Here is an 18,252-nt window from a genome sequence, read left to right on the forward strand (position 1 = left end):
TTTCTCAATTGATTTCATGTTTATAATAAGTTTATAATAAAGACCAAAATAATGAATAGGCCAATAGGATCAGACCAAGGCCTACTCACTAACATGACGACTATGCAGAAAAAGAGGCGTCGGCAGAACAACAAAACTGTGGGCTGATGACGTCATTATAAAACCAGGGCGAGAATGGATGAATCTCGCCAAAGATAGTACTGGAAGATGAAAGAGAAGGCCTTCACCCAAACGAGATCCACATCACAAGAAGATAATTAATCATACTAATATAAGAATTTACTAATTAATTAAATTTTAATAATCAAAAAAATAAATAATAAAATATACCAGGGGCGAAGGATTACAATACTACTCCTATCCGGTTACATTTTAAAAATCCATACAAACATATTCATTACTATTTACTGTAATGTATTTCATACGCTCGAAACAAGTATATAATATTACAAGAGCATTTCTACAATCTGTACAATCTGTACGCAACTAAAAAGAATTATATATGTATTAATAATATCTATAAGAACTTAGACGTACGTATATGAAACTCGCTAGATCATTCAGACTAAAAATCACATGAATAGGTTACCTACTAGAAAATGTTAGTCTTCGCTACTTATACACACACATACACATAGAGACACAAACACACAATTTTATTATCATCTTCACTTCATATTTGCATGTTAGAATTGTAAGAAAATTAATATTACTTTATTTAGGTTAAAAATTATTATTATTATTTTTTATGATACTATAGTTATATAAATAAATAAAATAAATGTTATGGCAACTTTGTAAAAATATAATAGTATAGTAATATTATAGTGCGACACATCTTTTGTGTCCATGTAGGAAATAAATGAGGGCGCTGCAGTCACTTAATGTCATTATTATGGTAACTCTGTGTTCTGTCATCCACTTGCGACTGCAACTACCTTGATACTTGATGATTAATTATATACATGATGCTCGGGAGAATTTCCCATGTTCCATACATGGGTAATATTATGTTCTTATTTTAAATAAGATTATCTGTTGAAACAATATTATTAGCTAGTATAAATTAATTAATAAATATATTTGGAAAATACTATCTAGCCCCGAAATAAGCAGCATGTGTTATGGGTACTAAGATAGCTGATTTCATGATTAACATTTATTAAATTTAAATAAATTCAAGTCATTCCATTCCATTCCATTTTAATTAACTTCAAGTATTTGATGTTGCACTATACATTTCATTAAAGATTAAAAAAAATTGAAACTAACACAACTAAGGTCTAGTACTTATAAGGTATCAAGTCAATCAGTTATGTAAACTTAGTAAAATAATTTCATTTCATTTCATTAAATATTAATAAAAAATAATTTAAACTGACACAACTGAGGCCTAGTACTTAATAGAAGCTACCAAGTCAATCACTTATGTCAACTTGGTAAAATAATAAATTTTCACTTAATTTAATTAATAACAAAAAATAATTTAAACTAACACAAAATAATTTAAACAAACACAAAATTTGTGTCGCTGTTTGTATCCTCATTAAAATAATTAAAAAAAAAATACATTTATTTCAATTAGGCTTAGTTTACAAGCACTTTTGAAATGTCAGGATTACGGGCAGAACCGCTGACCTGACATTGGTCATCGGCACTGCCATTTGCACTAGGTTCTCTTCGGATAACCACACTAATCGATTACACAATTTACCACTCAAGTCACTCCCCGCCTATCCCATAACAACTCATAAAGGATTATTAACCAATCGTACGCCACGACGAAAATTTGCTAGACCGTCCGAGCGGCCGCCTATATCGCCAGCACAAAACAGGTTCTTCCAAGACTCGACTCACGTTTGACCACAAAACTACTTAAACTAAACCGTAGCAAACTTAAAACTGTTACCGAACTAATGACAGGACACTGTTCAAAACAAACTGTTCGAAACAAACACCTTTCGGTTCTAGGTATAACCGACAGCCCTCTTTGCAGAGCATGCATGGAGGAAGAGGAAACCCCGATACATGTTATGCTTAGATGCAGAGGTGTATCAGAACAACGCGCAGCACACATTGGATCCCCAGCAACACTCCAGGCGTTCGGCGACCTGGGCGGCCTGCTAAGCTTCTGGAGCGAAATCGGTTGGTTGGAGTGACTCCGGCAGGGACCAGCACCGAAGGGACCTACGTACAACGGCCAAACCTTAGTGGCCAAGTGCGGATAAGGCCCAGGAAGAAAAGAAGAAGAAGAAGAATCGCCAGCACTCTGTCTCCCACTATTCCCTACCTATCTCACGGAACACTTTGCACTATCTCAGCTCATGACGACGCGAACTAACCGATCAAATAACTCACTCGCGCCGATATATATACAGCTATAGCTTGCATTTAAACGTCTTTTCACCAGTGTGAGTTCTTATGTGGATCAACAGATTACCCTGCACACCAGACTTGTAGCCACAGTATGTGCATGCGAAAGGTTTAGCACCAGTGTGCAATATCATTTCTTGAGAGGTTTCAAACCGATGTGACACATTATATGTTTTCTCAGGTTGTGCTTTCTGCTGCATTTATATATGCATAGCTTGCATTTATACGGCTTTTCACCAGTGTGAGTTCTTATGTGGATCAACAGATTACCCTGCACACCAGACTTGTAGCCACAGTATGTGCATGCGAAAGGTTTAGCACCAGTGTGCAATATCATTTCTTGAGAGGTTTCAAACCGATGTGACACATTATATGTTTTCTCAGGTTGTGCTTTCTGCTGCATTTATATATGCATAGCTTGCATTTATACGGCTTTTCACCAGTGTAAGTTCTTATGTGTGTCAACAGATTACCCTGCACACCAGACTTGTAGTCACAGTATGTGCACGCGAAAGGTTTAAACCAGTGTGCAATATCATTTCTTGGGATTTTTTAAACCGACGTGACTCATGTTTTCTCAGGTTGTACTTTCTGCTGCATTTATATGTGCATAGCTTGCATTTATACGGCTTTTTACCAGTGTGAGTTCTTATATGGGTCAACAGATTACCCTGCACACCAGACTAGTAATCACAGTATGTGCATGCGAAAGGTTTAGCACCAGTGTGCAATATCATTTCTTGAGAGGTTTCAAACCGATGTGACACATTATATGTTTCCTCAAGTTATGCTTTCTGCTGCATTTATATGTGCATAGCTGGCACGAATAAGGCTTTTTTTCAACTGTATGATGTTTCATATGATGCATTAACGTACTGCCTTGAGCACATTCGTATGTACATAGCTTGCATTTATACGGCTTTTCACCAGTGTGAGTTCTTATATGTGTCAACAGATTACCCTGCACACCAGACTTGTAGTCACAGTATGTGCACGCGAAAGGTTTAGCACCAGTGTGCATTATCATGTGACGTTCCAAATTGCCCTTTCTAGCACACCTGTATTCACATACAGTACACTGAAAAGGTTTTTCACCAGTGTGTATCATGACATGCTTGTTCAAATTACTCGTGTGTTTTGATTTGAAGTCACAATACTCACAACATTTGAACTCCGGTTTAAAGTGGACGGGCATATGTTTAGCTACTAGACATTTGAGTTTAAATGCTCTGTTACACAAGTCACAAATGAATTTTTTCGATTCGTCTAAATCATTTCCTTTTTGTGACTCCCTAGTATTCAATGATTGCTGTGAAACAATGTCGTCACTTGTTGTTTCAGGGTTGACTGGAACAAAACAAAATGTTATCTCATCAAATCTATATTATACTATACTATACTATGTGCGCTTTAGCATGGTGCGGGTGATAGTTACCTTTCTTCCAAACAAACTTTCAAGAGTAAAACGAACTGTCACCCGCACCATGCTATAGCGCACGAACTGTAATATTATAAAAAGATAAAGTTTGTGGTGTTTTTAGGTGAGTTTTGTGGGGTAATCTATGGATCTACTGTGTGCCTAGTGGGAGTTTTCAATATTTTCATACTGTTACTATCGCGTTAACGTAAACGCGAATTTATATGGAATTGAAACAGTCCCGCAGTAGTGCCACTGAATGGCGAAGTTTCAATTCCTTAGAAATTGGCGATTACGTTAACGCGATCGTCACAGTATCAAACAGCCACTAGGCCATCTGAACCGATTTTGAAAATTTTACCTCTAGAAAACCATGTTATTTGTGAGTGCCACAGGCTATATTTTATCCCCGTATTCTCATGGGAACATGAAGTACGGGGCTGAAACCAGACGGCTAGTGACAAATGTTCTCAGTTTAGGTTGAATATGTTTGTGTTTAGATATTATTGATAAGACTTTATGACTTACCAGATGGTGAAGTGAGGGACACAAAATTTAGGTTTTCTCTTCGCTCTAGTCTAAAACTACGTGGCGATGCCTGTAAAAAATGAAAAGAAAAAAAATAAAGAGGTTAAATATAACGTCAATAAAGACTAATTTAACTTTGAACTTTTATACTTATACTTAAACAATACACATCACTATCTAGCCCCAAAGTAAGCATACAGAGTAGCTTGTGTTATGGGTGCTAAGATAGTTGATATTATAATATTAATATACAATTATATACTACATATAAATACTTATATAATGTATAAATACACACAGACACTGGAAAACACCCATGCTCATCACACAAATATTTTCCAGTTGTGGGAATCGAACCCAAGGCCGTGGATGCATAAAGCAGGGTCACTACCCACTGCGCCACGCGGCCGTCACTTTTAGCACTTTTAGCACTTTCTTATTTGTGTACATCAATCTATACTTATAATAAAACTATAGCAGGTCCAGTACAGTACATTAAATATTTTGAAAAATTTTGGGCATTATATAATTGATACAAGAGCTGTGATAGCCCAGTGGATATGACCTCTGCCTCCGATTCCGGAGGGTGTGGGTTCGAATCCGGTCCGGGGCATGCACCTCCAACTTTTCAGTTGTGTGCATTTTAAGAAATTAAATATCACGTGTCTCAATCGGTGAAGGAAAACATCGTGAGGAAACCTGCATACCAGAGAATTATCTTAACTCTCTGCGTGTGTGAAGTCTGCCAATCCGCATTGGGCCAGCGTGGTGGACTACTGGCCTAACCCCTCTCATTCTGAGAGGAGACTCGAGCTCAGCAGTGAGCCGAATATGGGTTGATGCCGTATAATTGATACTGAAGCCAAAAATATTTTTTTAATTTTTGTCTGTCTAAGTGAAACAGGGGTTGAAAGTTTGTATTGAAAGTCCAAAAAAATTCATTGCATTATCTGTGGCGAAGTGACAGTTTTCATTTTGACACTAACTTCACATATCTAATGAAATTACAATGACATTGATTGATTGAGTTTAACATTGACAGCCCACATCTGCAAAGACAACCGATAACCAGTGAAGTATGCATCAAAAAGGATATATAAATCACTCCTATCGGTGTGAAAATAATGAAATCAGCTTATTTTACCTGTTAACGAATATTATTTCGGATATATTAAAGATTCTTATTTGTTCTTATTGAGTATTCTAGTAAAAGACATTAATTTCTGTATCATTCTAAAAAGTGGGCCCAATTTCGGACATCTTTACCAAAAAATTTAATCATACTGATACTGTACAAATAATATTTTTTGAATATATTATTTTCAAAAAATATTATTTGCCTTACCTTTTGTTGGCTATCGGGCCATATTTCTTTTATTACTGAAGTATTATTTTTTCTTATTTTATCGCGAGTAGTTTTATTTAAATCTCTGTTCCTTGCCTTGATAAAATTATTCTCAGGCGCGTGGTTACTGTCATCACTGATCTGAAAAATGTCTGCATTGCCCTCATTGTCCACAATTGGGCCATCATCCTTAATTATGTTGTCAGAAAATAAAAGCTTTTCCTCCGCAGCCCCTTCATTGTCCGACGCCGTATAACCCACTGCTGTACAAAAATAAAAACAATTTGCATTGTACGGAAAAACAAACAGACAGATTATAATGTAGTTAAGCTGATTATGGTTGGTTATGTAAACAAACATAACCCTTCTTGCAGTTGGGTAAAAAGAAATTGAATAAAAAATATTTTAGAATTTAAATTCGTTTTCAGTAACAATAAAATAAACAAATGATAACACATTTTTTTATGATGAGGTTAAGCAAGCTACACACATTTCATATTACTACAGTTCGATGTAGGATGTAGGATTCACGATAATAGTACGTATTATGAACGTCATACAGGCGACTGTTATCGTACCGCCCGCGACTTCATCCCTCCTTAGACCTGTTTAATCCGGCCTACCGCAAAACATGTTCTTAGCGGACGTCTACCTCCCTGCCGAATTTCATCTTTTTACGTCAAGCGGTTTTTGAGATTTCTTGATCAGTTTTACTGTTATATGCTTAGAAGTTTTGATGATGCTTATACTAGCAGATATAAGATAGTTTTTGAGTTAAATCACAAGGAACAAACAAAATAATCAACCAATCTTTCCTCTTTCTAATAATAATTTTACAGAAACTATAAATAGATAAAACATACACTCAGGGCAGTTGTCTGGGCCGGAAGATGAGTAGGAGATCCGGTTAAATGGGTCTGACCCTGTCCTCTCAATCTTCACCTCAACCTCAGTGAAGAACTGCAGACTCTCCTCTTGGATGTGGAGGTTACAGGGATCTGTGCCCTGCATTGTTCGACCCAGGCTGGACTTTAGTTGAGCTCGTACATCCTCCAACTGGGCTATATGCCATATATTTATCTGAAAAAAGTAAATAAATAGTTTTAAATTATTATAACTGTTATATAAAGTTTGTGTGTGTGAGTGTGTGTGTTTGTTTTTCTCCTTTACACTGCTGTTGAACTGAAGCGATTCAACTGAAATTTGGAGTGGAAATAGATTTTACTCTGGATTAACACACATTTTAATCCCGCAAAAATGAAAATTTAAAAAAAAAACAAAAATTGTAAAAAATTGAATTCCATGCGAACGAAGTCGTTGGCGTATGCTAGTAATGAATGAATTTATTACAAGCACTCATCCACAACAGCATAACACCTTTGCGTTGCTTATTTTTCTCATAGTTTTTTCTTTGTGATGTGGCTGTCATTTAAATTGCAAGCCTAAGAAAAGAGCATTTTCTTTTCCAGTATTGTCAAAATAGGCTAGTTGCATCCTACTTCGTCATAGTCGTATTTTATTCATAAATGTCCATATTAATCATCACAAATCATGGGGGGTGGAAGTTTGTAGAAAGCTAAAAATTGATATGCAGACTATTTGTGACTAAAAAAACCGTGCATCATTTTTTGCCGTCATCATTTTTCTAATCCGCCCCATCCCCTTAAAAGAGGTGGTGAAATTGTACATGGGACTTAGGACGTAGGGTAGGGGTAGCGGTAGGGTAGGGGTAGGGCAGGGGCAGGGTAGGGTAAATTAAATGTCAGAAAATTCCATTTTCTAGGAATACATAATAGCTATAAAGCCTTCTTGACAAACCAAGATTTCAGTTTTTTTAAAACTTAATATTCAATGTTTGTTTTATACTTTGTGAAATCCTTCTTCTGGAGCCATTCTTGTTACTGTCTTTAATGCTTTGAAGACAGTAACAGGGAGTCTTTAGCCTGTGACATTTGCTGTGAAGTCTATTGAGGTACCACAAGCTACAATGGCTCCTCTTGGCAAAGTGGCCTTGATTCTGTGCTACATATATTGCTACATTATAAATTAATAGGCTTACCACATCATATTTTTCATACAACTCCCTGAAAATTTCATAGGCCCTCAAACTCTTCTCTCTAAATTCACTGAAGCTTTTCAATCTGTGTGCACATTCTACACAGAGTATATGTTTTAGGTTGCCCTCGTCACATAACTGAAACATAATAAATTTTATAATTATTACCTGCTCAAAAGACAACCTGTCATCTGTCAAGACCGCTGTCTACAGGCATAAGATGTTTTATATCTATACTATATTATAAAGTTTGATGTAGGGGGTTAAAGAAATTTGGAAAATTCTTTTACCATAGATAGATAGTCACCTTTTTTGTGAGAGTCATAGGCCTTAATTTTATCCCTATATATCCACCCATATATCCCCATGGGAACATACAAAGTATGCAGGTGAAGCTGCGGGCTAGTATTAAAAAAATAAAAATAACAGTCATGCCTTCCAAATTTCCTACCTATGTAATTTCAAATTTGTAACAAGCATCATACAAATAAATTCTAAAATAAATACATACTTATATAATTATATATTTACTAATATATATTAATAATTTTATTATTTGTTGTATTTGTAGTGTTCGTGTATATATACACCGGTAGTGGGGTAGTGTTCGTGTATATATACACCGGTAGTGGGCGAGAGCGGCCAGTCTATGGCTGGCATCGAGAGGAGGCGGACGTGTGCAGCTGGCCATTATAGTGTAGTGGTGAGACGGTGACTTACTGCTATTACGGTAAGGACAAGGGACCTTACAGTATTGATATTTACAACAGTGAAAGTAATTTTAAAATACTAAGATACAAAATATAAAAATGTTAGTGGTGAATTTTATGTTAAATAAATCATTTATTTTTTATTAGAAACTTCATTTTGTCAAAAGTATTCCTACATTTACTCGTAACATATTTAATAGTATTTAACTTACAGTATGTCCAGTTAAATGTTCATATGATTTTTCCAAGTTATATTTATTTAAAGAAAACATTTTGCCGTCAGTTTCAAGACATATCATGCAAACCTGTAAAAAAAAATGTTGTTTATGTCTTTGTGAAGTAATGATTGCCAATGTAATATAAGTGCTGGAGTTTGGCTAGTGAAAATTGAAACTTAAATCGCCTCACTAATTGAAAAAAAATCCAAAATTATATTACAAACATTGGAATAAGTCAGTTTGTTATAGGTTGTTTTTTGTTTCATGTTATACTCGTATTGTACAATCTATACTATGCTAAAAAATGTTGCTTCTTTTTCACAAAAATGCTCTGTATGACATCCGGTTAGAATGAATTGTTTGTCAATTCTCTTTGATGTCATTATAAACGTAATCCACTGTACAATGACAAGACTAGAATAAAATAATGAAAATATTAAAAAAAACCAGACCTGAACTGTTGTAGGGACAGCACCATCGTGGACAAAGTGTCCTTGATTTACATCAAACAGTAAATCCTCACGCAAAAAATGCAGAGAGCACACTACAGCACCAGCTGGCACTCTGCCCTGCAGGCCCAATGAAAGGGACCATGCTGACCGTAACACTCCTTTGCCTGGGAATCTGAAATGAATGCTCATTCTAATCATCATTATTATCAGCCCATATTCGGCACACTGCTGAGCTCGAGTCTCCTCTCACAATGAGAGGGTTTACGCCAATGGCGCACCAACACTGGCTGAATGCGGATTAGCAGACTTCACATACGCAGAGAATTAAGAAATTTCTCTGCTACGCAGGTTTCCTCACGATGTTTTTCCTTCATCGTTTGAGACACGTGATATTAAATTTCTTAAAAAAGCACACAACAGAAAAGTTGGAGGGGCATTCCCCGGATCAGATACGAACCCACAAGATACAAGATAATACTAACTCCAGAAATCGGATTCCATCTGATTTAGAAATATCCTCTTGAGTACTTTCACAGAAAGGCACACAACAACGCATTTCAGTCCTAGGATAATAACAGCAAATTAGTAATAGTACTTTAGTTACGTTTTCAGTAAAGTCCTATTCTTAATCGAAAATCTAAAACTTTATTTTTGCTGAATTTCGACTTTGAGGTTAAGTGTAAGTCGTCAGCACAGACGACAAATGAAGGTCGTCAGTAACACAAACGTCAAATGAAGGTCAGTAGCAGCCAGTATTGCCAACCTCAAAAAGCTAATAAACATTAATACAGTAAAGTATAAAAAGGCAGATTCCATAATTTTGCTCATTTATTTTAAACAATATACCTTTGACACCTATATATATATAATATGTATTTAAGCAATAAACAATTTTCTTAGTTGCTAGAACTCACTTAAATTGATTTATGTGGCAAGAGCTTAGGGCAAGAGTACCCATATAATCTATGGTCGCACCTGCTTGCTGTCAATGTCATCCCTGGAGCCTGGAGTAGGGATGAAACGATACCATTGAGGTATCGATACTTTTACTCGATACTGTATCGGTCGTCAAGTATCGACTCTTACTCGGTATCAGTTGAAAAGTATCGATACTTACTCGTATCGAATCGTTTTTGGAAATTTTTGAGTAAAAACCGTAACATGTACTAGGTATTCTTTATTGTTAAGTACATTTATGAAAAAGCCTGTCTTTGTAGTGCTTCCCAAAAATATTAATTTTTCCAAACGTTTCCTAGTTAAATTTATGCGAAGTGGCGAGTGGTGACATAGACAAACAAGCTTGCCAACAACACAAACAGTGTTACCAACTCTCCAAAATATTTATCCCTAAAGTTGGTGTCAAAAACCCCTAAAATCGCCTTAATTATTGAGTTCTCCCCCTAAAAAATATAAATTCATAATAATTTAGAAATAATATGCTGTCATATGTTTTAAAAGTCTATATTTAATACAGACAAAATACTACGTCTTTATCTGAAGATTCAGATTTTTTGAAATCATACATGTTGACAATGAACAAATTTACCAATTTTTTTTATTCGATGAAAATTGCCGCCAGTTGCCTCAGAGTGGTTGTAGAATAACGTATTATATGTCGTTATAAGTCGCTAGGCCAAGAAAGAAATATTAAAATTATCATCAATTTAAAAATATTAAAGAATCTAAAAATCCCTGAAAATACCCCTAAAAATTTCAGACCCCTAAAAAAATCCCATTTCACTTATTTGCCCCCTAAATCTGGGGGGAAAACCCCTAAGTTGGGAACCCTGAACACAAACAAAACTAAGGCTAGGATGCCTTCAATAATTTCAATTTAAAATATGCAATTTTCAATTATCAATGTTAAAACAAAATAGTGACATTGGTTTACTGATATGAGTACTTTTGACCGATACCCACTCGATTCTTAATTTCAAAGTATCGATACTAAAAGTACTTGGTATCGGCGCAAAAGTATCGAGTACGTACTTGTATTTACTCGTATCGTTTCATCCCTAGCCTGGAGTACCTATTTAAAAATATTATGATAATTATTGACCTCGTAAAACATAGTGATTAAATAGTAATTATACGTTTTTGTTTTTTCTATTTGGTATAGCAAACAAAACATCGAGCTACACATCAAATAAGTGAACAACCTAAAATCTGAAGGTTTTCCCTTGGTCTGGTACCACTTGGCCACACTGTGTATTTGTTCAACATGCTGGAAGACAGCCGGGATGGGAGGTCACTGGTTGAGGGCGGAGACCCATACGACCTACACGTCATGACAGGCAGCGCAGAAGCAGTGGAAGCTGAAGGCTTAGAGTCCAACCTGCCTCTACCCGGGGATATGTCAGATGAGGACATTATCCTGCGGATCGCCATGCTAGATATGGCTCACAGTGCTCGGATACGTCGACAGTATCGCTCGGTGCTGAAGTGTAGAGTCTTGCTAAAGAGAATTTCACTTTGGAATGATATGGTGAGACTAATTGTTTGACTGTTAAAATATATTTTACTTTAAAAAGTAATTTCCATATAACGTGAACATATTTGTGAAAACGCTTTCTCGACATCTTCTAGGTTCATTTGTATTTTCAAACTATCCAAATATTTGGTGCAATTTTATGCTATATCTACCAACTTTATAATAAACAATAACATCATTGAATGTATTAAAACAGAGATAATTGTGATAAATTGGGTTTTGTGACCTTGAACAATTTATCAACAACAATCCAGTAAACATCACGAAATACAACCATGATGGCTGTTGTACCACATCTTGAAGTTATAATCAACTGCCTTAATTTTGTTATTAGTAACTGACTCGTATACATGTTAACTATTCTACAAATCTATAGGAAATTTTTCAGAATGCTCTAGACCAGTGATTCCCAAAGTGGTCTATATCTACCCCTAAGGGTCTATGACAAACCCCTTGGGTCTGTCAGCGAAAAAAAAATTGGGAATGCGGTTTTAATCTACTGTTGTGAGCCATTTAAAAAAAATCTTTATATTCCTATATTGCGCGGAGCATGATACTTGTGCTAGCCTATTGCCCTTAGTTTACTTTATATTTTTTACATGTCACATAACGGATACAATGGGCGACCGTTCGTCCATTTAGGAGTCAAGAGGCTAAGAAATCTGAATAAAAAAAAAACATTATTCTGAACCTAAGGCATGCACAAGATACTAACTAGGTAACAAAAAGCATGACAAATATAGTCATAGCACAAAACATGAGACAAAGTTAAATGTGTATGTGTTCGGAATAATTTCATTACTCGTTAATAGTGATCAAATTAGTGATTATTGTAATTGGTTAAATTTGGTTCTTATTCCTTTAACTCATTCTTTGTTCATCAATGGCCGCCCCTAACATCTGGCCACAGTCTTACAGTCAGTCAGATACTTACAGTCATACATAAATATTTTGGTTCCCGAGGCCAAAGACTACTAGAAATGTGTGTATAAGTTACTGTTTACAAAACCTGCTACTATAAAGCTTCTCCTGGCTATTTGTCAACAGATTCAAACTCCAAGTTGCTCTGTCCTGCTCTCTCCTATGACTGGAAGCTACTCAAATTCTGGTATGTGTAATTATTGCCTCTGAATATCATCAGCAATATATCATCAGAAGTCTTCTTCTTCTTCATACTACCGAAAAGGTCATTTCTGCACTTGGTCATTATGTTGGGTGTTGTAAATAAGTCCAGGTGCTGGTACCTGCTGGTTTTACTCCAGCCAGATGAGCTTGCTCTGGTAGCTAAGCAGGTCAAATATATAAATGTAAACGCCTGTCTGTCTGTCTTGAAATGTGTCTGTGCGCCTTTTTTACATTTAAACTACTGAACCAGTTTTCTTTTTATACAATTGTACCTGTGGTGCTTTTGAAGCATATTTGTTAAAATTATTATTTATATTGCATTTTAATAACATAATATACACATAAACAGACTTAATAACATTCACCTATCTACTGCAATGCTGTTTGGTGATTTTTTTATTATAATAATAATAATATTACTTATTACCTACTGTTAAATATTTATTTATTAAAATTTATTAAAATGAAATAGATACACACAATAATACAAAATAATTACAAATATGCACTCATTCAAATAAACATTTTTTATTACAGAATCTTCACAGGAAAATATTGAATTAAGTAACATACTAGTATCTGCCAATGAAAAGAAGATCATAGGAACAGGATCAAATAATCTGTTTGCAAAGTCAACTGTAAACAACACAGCAACAGATGATAAACAGACTAATTCAAAGACATATGAATATCTCTCTAATATTAAATTAAAGGATTGTTTTGTAAAACTTGAAAAAATGGCATTATTTAAAGGTAACAAAACAAGAAATAAAAAACAAAACATACATAATAACAAATATCTATCCAATATAACTTTTGAGAAATGTTTTGTAAAAATTCAAAGAGTGAATATTGTCAAACAATCTAAAAGAACAGTATTAAAACAAAAACTTTCAATGCAGAAAACTCAAACAACTAATTCCCAGGAGTTACAACACAATAAAGATACACTCACTCAAGAGACAAATGAATTTGAAGCAACAATCTATAATATTAAGGTCCCTGCAAAGGAGTCAGTAAAGAAAACAATAAAAGTTGATTGTACAAAAACAGTCCCTTTAAATGTAGAGTCTGGAAATTGTACAAAGTCTATTTACACATGTGACATTTGCCAAAAGAGTTATAAAAGAAAAAGTGCCCTAGTAAAACACATAGTGGCTCATACAACTAAAAAATTATTAAAATGCAAATTTTGCCAGTACCATGGTAAGAATAAAAAAGATTTAGCGAAGCATCTGAAAGAACATAAAGGTGATCAACTTTCCAGCTATAAGTTACATAATAAAATACGTACTATTACACACAAGACTCATAAGACAGACAAAAAACAATTTGAATGTGACATTTGTGGTTACAGAGGTTCAAATAAGAGTTACTTGAGATGTCATATGAATGGTCACATGGGTATCAAACCATATGCGTGCAACATATGTGAATATAAAAGTACCAATAAAAATCATATAACGGACCACATGCGCATTCATACTGGTGAGAAGCCATTTTCTTGTAAGTTATGCCCATACAAATCAGCCACCAGCAGCTATCTATATAAGCATATGTTTACACACTCGGACAGGAGACCCTTCTCTTGTGATTTGTGTGAAGTAAAATGTAAAACTAAGTCTTGGTTATTAATTCACAAAAAGATTCATATGGGAGCAAGGCCCTATACTTGTACTGTGTGCCAACACAAGTATACCACAATTTCCAATCTACGTACTCACATGAAGATTCATACTGGTGTAAAATCATACTCCTGTGATTTATGTTCCTACAAATGTTATGAAAAGTTCAAATTGGGTATTCATAAGGTGACACACACAGGAGAAAAACGCTATATATGTAATGTATGTAACACCAAATTTGCTCACCAACAGATACTAACTAATCACATGAGACTTCACACTGGCATTAAACCCTTTGCCTGTTCTTTGTGCCGGTATAAATGTATACAAAGCAGTCAACTGAAGGTCCATATGAGAACACACACTGGTGAAAAACCATACGTGTGTAATGTGTGTAATTTTAAATGCACAACAAGTAGCTATCTAATAAAGCACAGGGAAATTCACACTGGGATTCAACGTTATGCTTGTAATTTATGCCCATATAAAAGTTTCCTTAAGAATGGTTTAGTTATACACATAAAAACAAAACATGCTAGCAAGTAATAATAGTCATCAGTAAGTTGCATAGTGACCACACAGCAGAGTCAATGAGCCATTTTTCTCTAATAATGGAGTCAAATCTATACTTATAAATCTGTAGAGAGGTCAATTCTGTACATGAAATATATTTCCAAAATAACTATCAGGGGGTGATTAGTGATCGAGACTGATGCCAAAAATGCAATCAGTAAAATTTTTGTCTGTCTGTCTGTCTGTCTGTATGTTCTTTATAGAAACAAAAACTACTGGACGGATTTTAACAAAACTTGGTACAATTATTCAATATACTCCTGAGCAGGTTATAGTATACTTTTCATTACGCTTCCTGAGCAGGTTATAGTATACTTTTCATTACGCTACGATCAATAGGAGCAGAGCAGTGAAGAGAAATGTTGAGAAACATCTACATAGAAATCATGTATGACGGAAATGTTTTCCTTATAATTATCTATAAAAACACAACAGAATATATAAGTCTATCTTTTATGGTTGACTCACAATAACACGTGTAACTCCCGATAGCTTAGCAGTTCGAAGCTTTCTAATTATATTTGTTTACTCTTATGTTTATAACACTCATCACTCATCCCTAATAAGAAAGTTAACATTATTACCTATTCAATAAAAAAAGAATCATAAAAATCGGTAAAGAAACACCAAAGTTATACATGAAATACGCTAAGCCATCGCGCGTGAATACTAATTCATGCTTTAAGGACTTTAAGGATTATTTTTGTGTAATGGTTGCCGCGCTCGAGGCAACTCGCGGTGGGAGGAATAAATAAAGAAGTGCATCCTTAATTAGTAGGTTAGGGGTAGGGCAGGGGTAGGGTAGGGTAGGGGTAGGGTAGGGGTAGGGTAGGGGTAGGGTAGTGGTAGGGTAGGAGTAGGGTTGGGATAGGGTAGGGTCGGGGAAGGGTAGAGGTAGGATAGGGGTAGTTGAAAGTTTACAACGACTTACACGCGGACGAAGTCGCGGGCGTCCGCTAGTATAATATAAGTTTGTTAAAGTATAGGTACGTAGGAATGTTCTATTTGAATTGTATAGTAATTTATACCTTCCCATTAAATTCATAGTCAACAATTATTCATAAGACGTATTGAAGATTATTGTAGACTGTATTTTGATAAGTTGTAGGTACTGTTGTAAAATTATGTTAAAATGTCAGAATAAATACCTATTTAAAATTAGTTATATTTGTGTTTTATTTGGTAAATGCTACGAGTATTTTGAATTGTCATTGAATTAAGACTTTAAAATAATAATCATCATGTATAACCACAGTCCAGGATCCGAGGAAGAATCAGAAATTGTTACCAGCTTTTTTACTGTTGATTAAATAATATTTAAACAGCCTAACAGCCACACTGCCCACAAATGGCATGATATGTTATCTCGGTCCTGCTCTCAGATGTTTTCATTGCATAGTTACCCTGTTAGCTGTTAGGACTTGTAGTCCAATAAAACAAAGTGGAACTTGATTAATTCTGTATTAGGTATTAGATCACATCACAATCTCTTACGGGCCGACATTACAAAAGTAGACATTACAGAAGAGTGGTACATAGATTAAAGAGAGTGTTGCCAAAGTGAAATATTGTATTGTTTCCTCAACATTAGCTACCATCAAGATCAAGATTTTTCGTAAAAATGAAAATTAAGCTTACTTACAGATAATTAACTTGATTGCTTGATAAATAGTAATCAATTTTAAAAATGCTCCCTGGATCCTGGACTACCAATATTTCAAAAACCAACAGACTTGGGTTTCTTCTCAACATGGGACTGCACTTTCCGAATTGACGGTAGAATAACTAAAATTAAAAACTAAAGGAAATAAAGAAATGATTAATTTCATCAAGATACTATTTTATTTTTAAAATACCTTCATATAAGTAATACTTTTATAACATTTTATAATTTCTTAATAATTACTAGTGTCAATCTTCGATCTCCTATTAAAAAGTGGATGCACAATCAGCGACCAAAAAACGTCCTCACTCAATGAGTGCCAAACACAACTTCTTGGCACTCAATTCAGTCGCATTTGCAAATTCAATCTTAAGCTCATTCCTTAAGGTTGAATTTGCTCTGAATTTGGGATTTTATTGAATATTTGATTATATTTAAAGGTCTTTATGTATAATTTTCTTTACCAATAATTCTAAAACTGTCAAAGGAAAATTTTCAAGTGGCCAGTCTTTAAGTGAAATTTTTTACATGATTGTGCGTCCTTTTATTATAAGAGGTCAACGGTGACAATAGATATTTGTGACCATAATAATTATAATTCCAATTTCATTATTAAAAAAAGAATTAAGAGTCACTGCTGCTCTATGGTCTTCTCTCACAATGTTAGGCCAATGGTCCACCACACTGGCCCAATGAGGTTTGGCAGACTTTACACACGCAGAGAATTAAAAAAATTGTCTGGTATGCAGGTTTCCTCACGATCCTATCCTTCCTATCTCATGAAAATTAGTCATCACTCATAACTCAGCAATACAAAAAAAAACTAATGGAAATTAAAATTAAATGTCGGAGTGAATTTTCCTGTGCTTTTTTAGGTGCCCATTTGTTGTGCATTTGAAATTACACACATTACAAACATATGGTTTTTCACCAGTGTGTCTTCTCATATGGCGCTTTAGATCACTGCTTTGTATACATTTATACTGGAACAATCTACAGGCATAGGGTTTTACACCAGTGTGAAGTCTCATGTGATTCTTTAAGACCAATTGGTAGGCAAATTTGGTGTTACATACATTACAAATATACCGTTTTTCTCCTGTGTGTGTCACCTTATGAGCATCCAAATGATTCTTATAATAACTTTTGTAGGAACATAAATCACAGGAGTATGTTTTTACACCAGTATGAGTTTTCAGGTGAGAATTCAGATTGCCCCTTGTGGTATACTTGTGTAGGCACACAGTACAAGTATAAGACCTCAACCCCAAATGAGTCCTTAAGTGTCTTGCTAAATCTTACTTACTTAGCTTTAAATTTGAATTGACAGTAATCACAAGTGAAGGGTCTCATGTCCGAGTGTGTGAAAATATGCATATTCAAATTGGTGCTAGTGATTGTTTTGTATGTACATAATTTACAAGCGTATGGCTTCTCACCAGTATGAATTTTCATATGTTTTAGTAGGACATGTTTTAAGGTAAACTTTCTATTGCAAACACTACAAACGTAAGGTTTGATCCCTGTGTGTACCATCTCATGTCTGTTCAATAGACTCTTGTGGAAACTTTTGTATGAGCATAAATTACAAGAGTATGGCTTTTCACCTGTACGATTCTTCATGCGAGTATGCTGATTGAACCTTCTGGTATATGAGTGTTGGCACACTGTACACG

The 18,252-nt window shown here is 34.9% G+C and overlaps 2 protein-coding genes across 8 annotated transcripts; one reads left to right on the plus strand and one right to left on the minus strand.

The window, feature by feature from the left end:
- Nucleotides 1-2,748: 2,748 nt before the first annotated feature.
- LOC112056197 (histone-lysine N-methyltransferase PRDM9) lies at nucleotides 2,749-10,081 on the minus strand. Of its 6 annotated transcripts, none has more exons than XM_052887191.1 (8): nucleotides 10,014-10,081; nucleotides 9,100-9,271; nucleotides 8,642-8,734; nucleotides 7,723-7,857; nucleotides 6,527-6,743; nucleotides 5,664-5,926; nucleotides 4,319-4,388; nucleotides 2,749-3,720 (listed from the first exon to the last, which is right to left on the minus strand). In XM_052887191.1, exons 1-8 carry the CDS (start codon nucleotides 10,055-10,057, stop codon nucleotides 3,107-3,109), a joined length of 1,608 nt encoding a protein of 535 aa, XP_052743151.1. In that variant the 5' UTR covers nucleotides 10,058-10,081; the 3' UTR covers nucleotides 2,749-3,106. The 6 variants fall into 6 exon arrangements, with proteins under 6 accessions (XP_052743151.1, XP_023952344.2, XP_023952343.2 ...); XM_024096576.2 differs by lacking the exon at nucleotides 10,014-10,081 and adding an exon at nucleotides 9,582-9,819; XM_024096575.2 differs by lacking the exon at nucleotides 10,014-10,081 and adding an exon at nucleotides 9,582-9,819 and having other exon boundaries at nucleotides 5,664-5,923; nucleotides 9,100-9,289.
- An 811-nt stretch (nucleotides 10,082-10,892) lies between these two features.
- Nucleotides 10,893-15,724, plus strand: LOC112056194 (gastrula zinc finger protein XlCGF57.1). 2 transcript variants are annotated; one of them, XM_052887189.1, is made up of 3 exons: nucleotides 10,893-11,584; nucleotides 12,638-12,698; nucleotides 13,253-15,724. In XM_052887189.1, exons 1-3 carry the CDS (start codon nucleotides 11,321-11,323, stop codon nucleotides 14,884-14,886), a joined length of 1,959 nt encoding a protein of 652 aa, XP_052743149.1. In that variant the 5' UTR covers nucleotides 10,893-11,320; the 3' UTR covers nucleotides 14,887-15,724. The 2 variants fall into 2 exon arrangements, with proteins under 2 accessions (XP_052743149.1, XP_052743150.1); XM_052887190.1 differs by lacking the exon at nucleotides 12,638-12,698 and having other exon boundaries at nucleotides 13,253-13,715.
- Nucleotides 15,725-18,252: the final 2,528 nt, after the last annotated feature.

This window comes from Bicyclus anynana, chromosome 18, assembly GCF_947172395.1.
Source record: "Bicyclus anynana chromosome 18, ilBicAnyn1.1, whole genome shotgun sequence".
Lineage (NCBI taxonomy): Eukaryota > Metazoa > Arthropoda > Insecta > Lepidoptera > Nymphalidae > Bicyclus > Bicyclus anynana.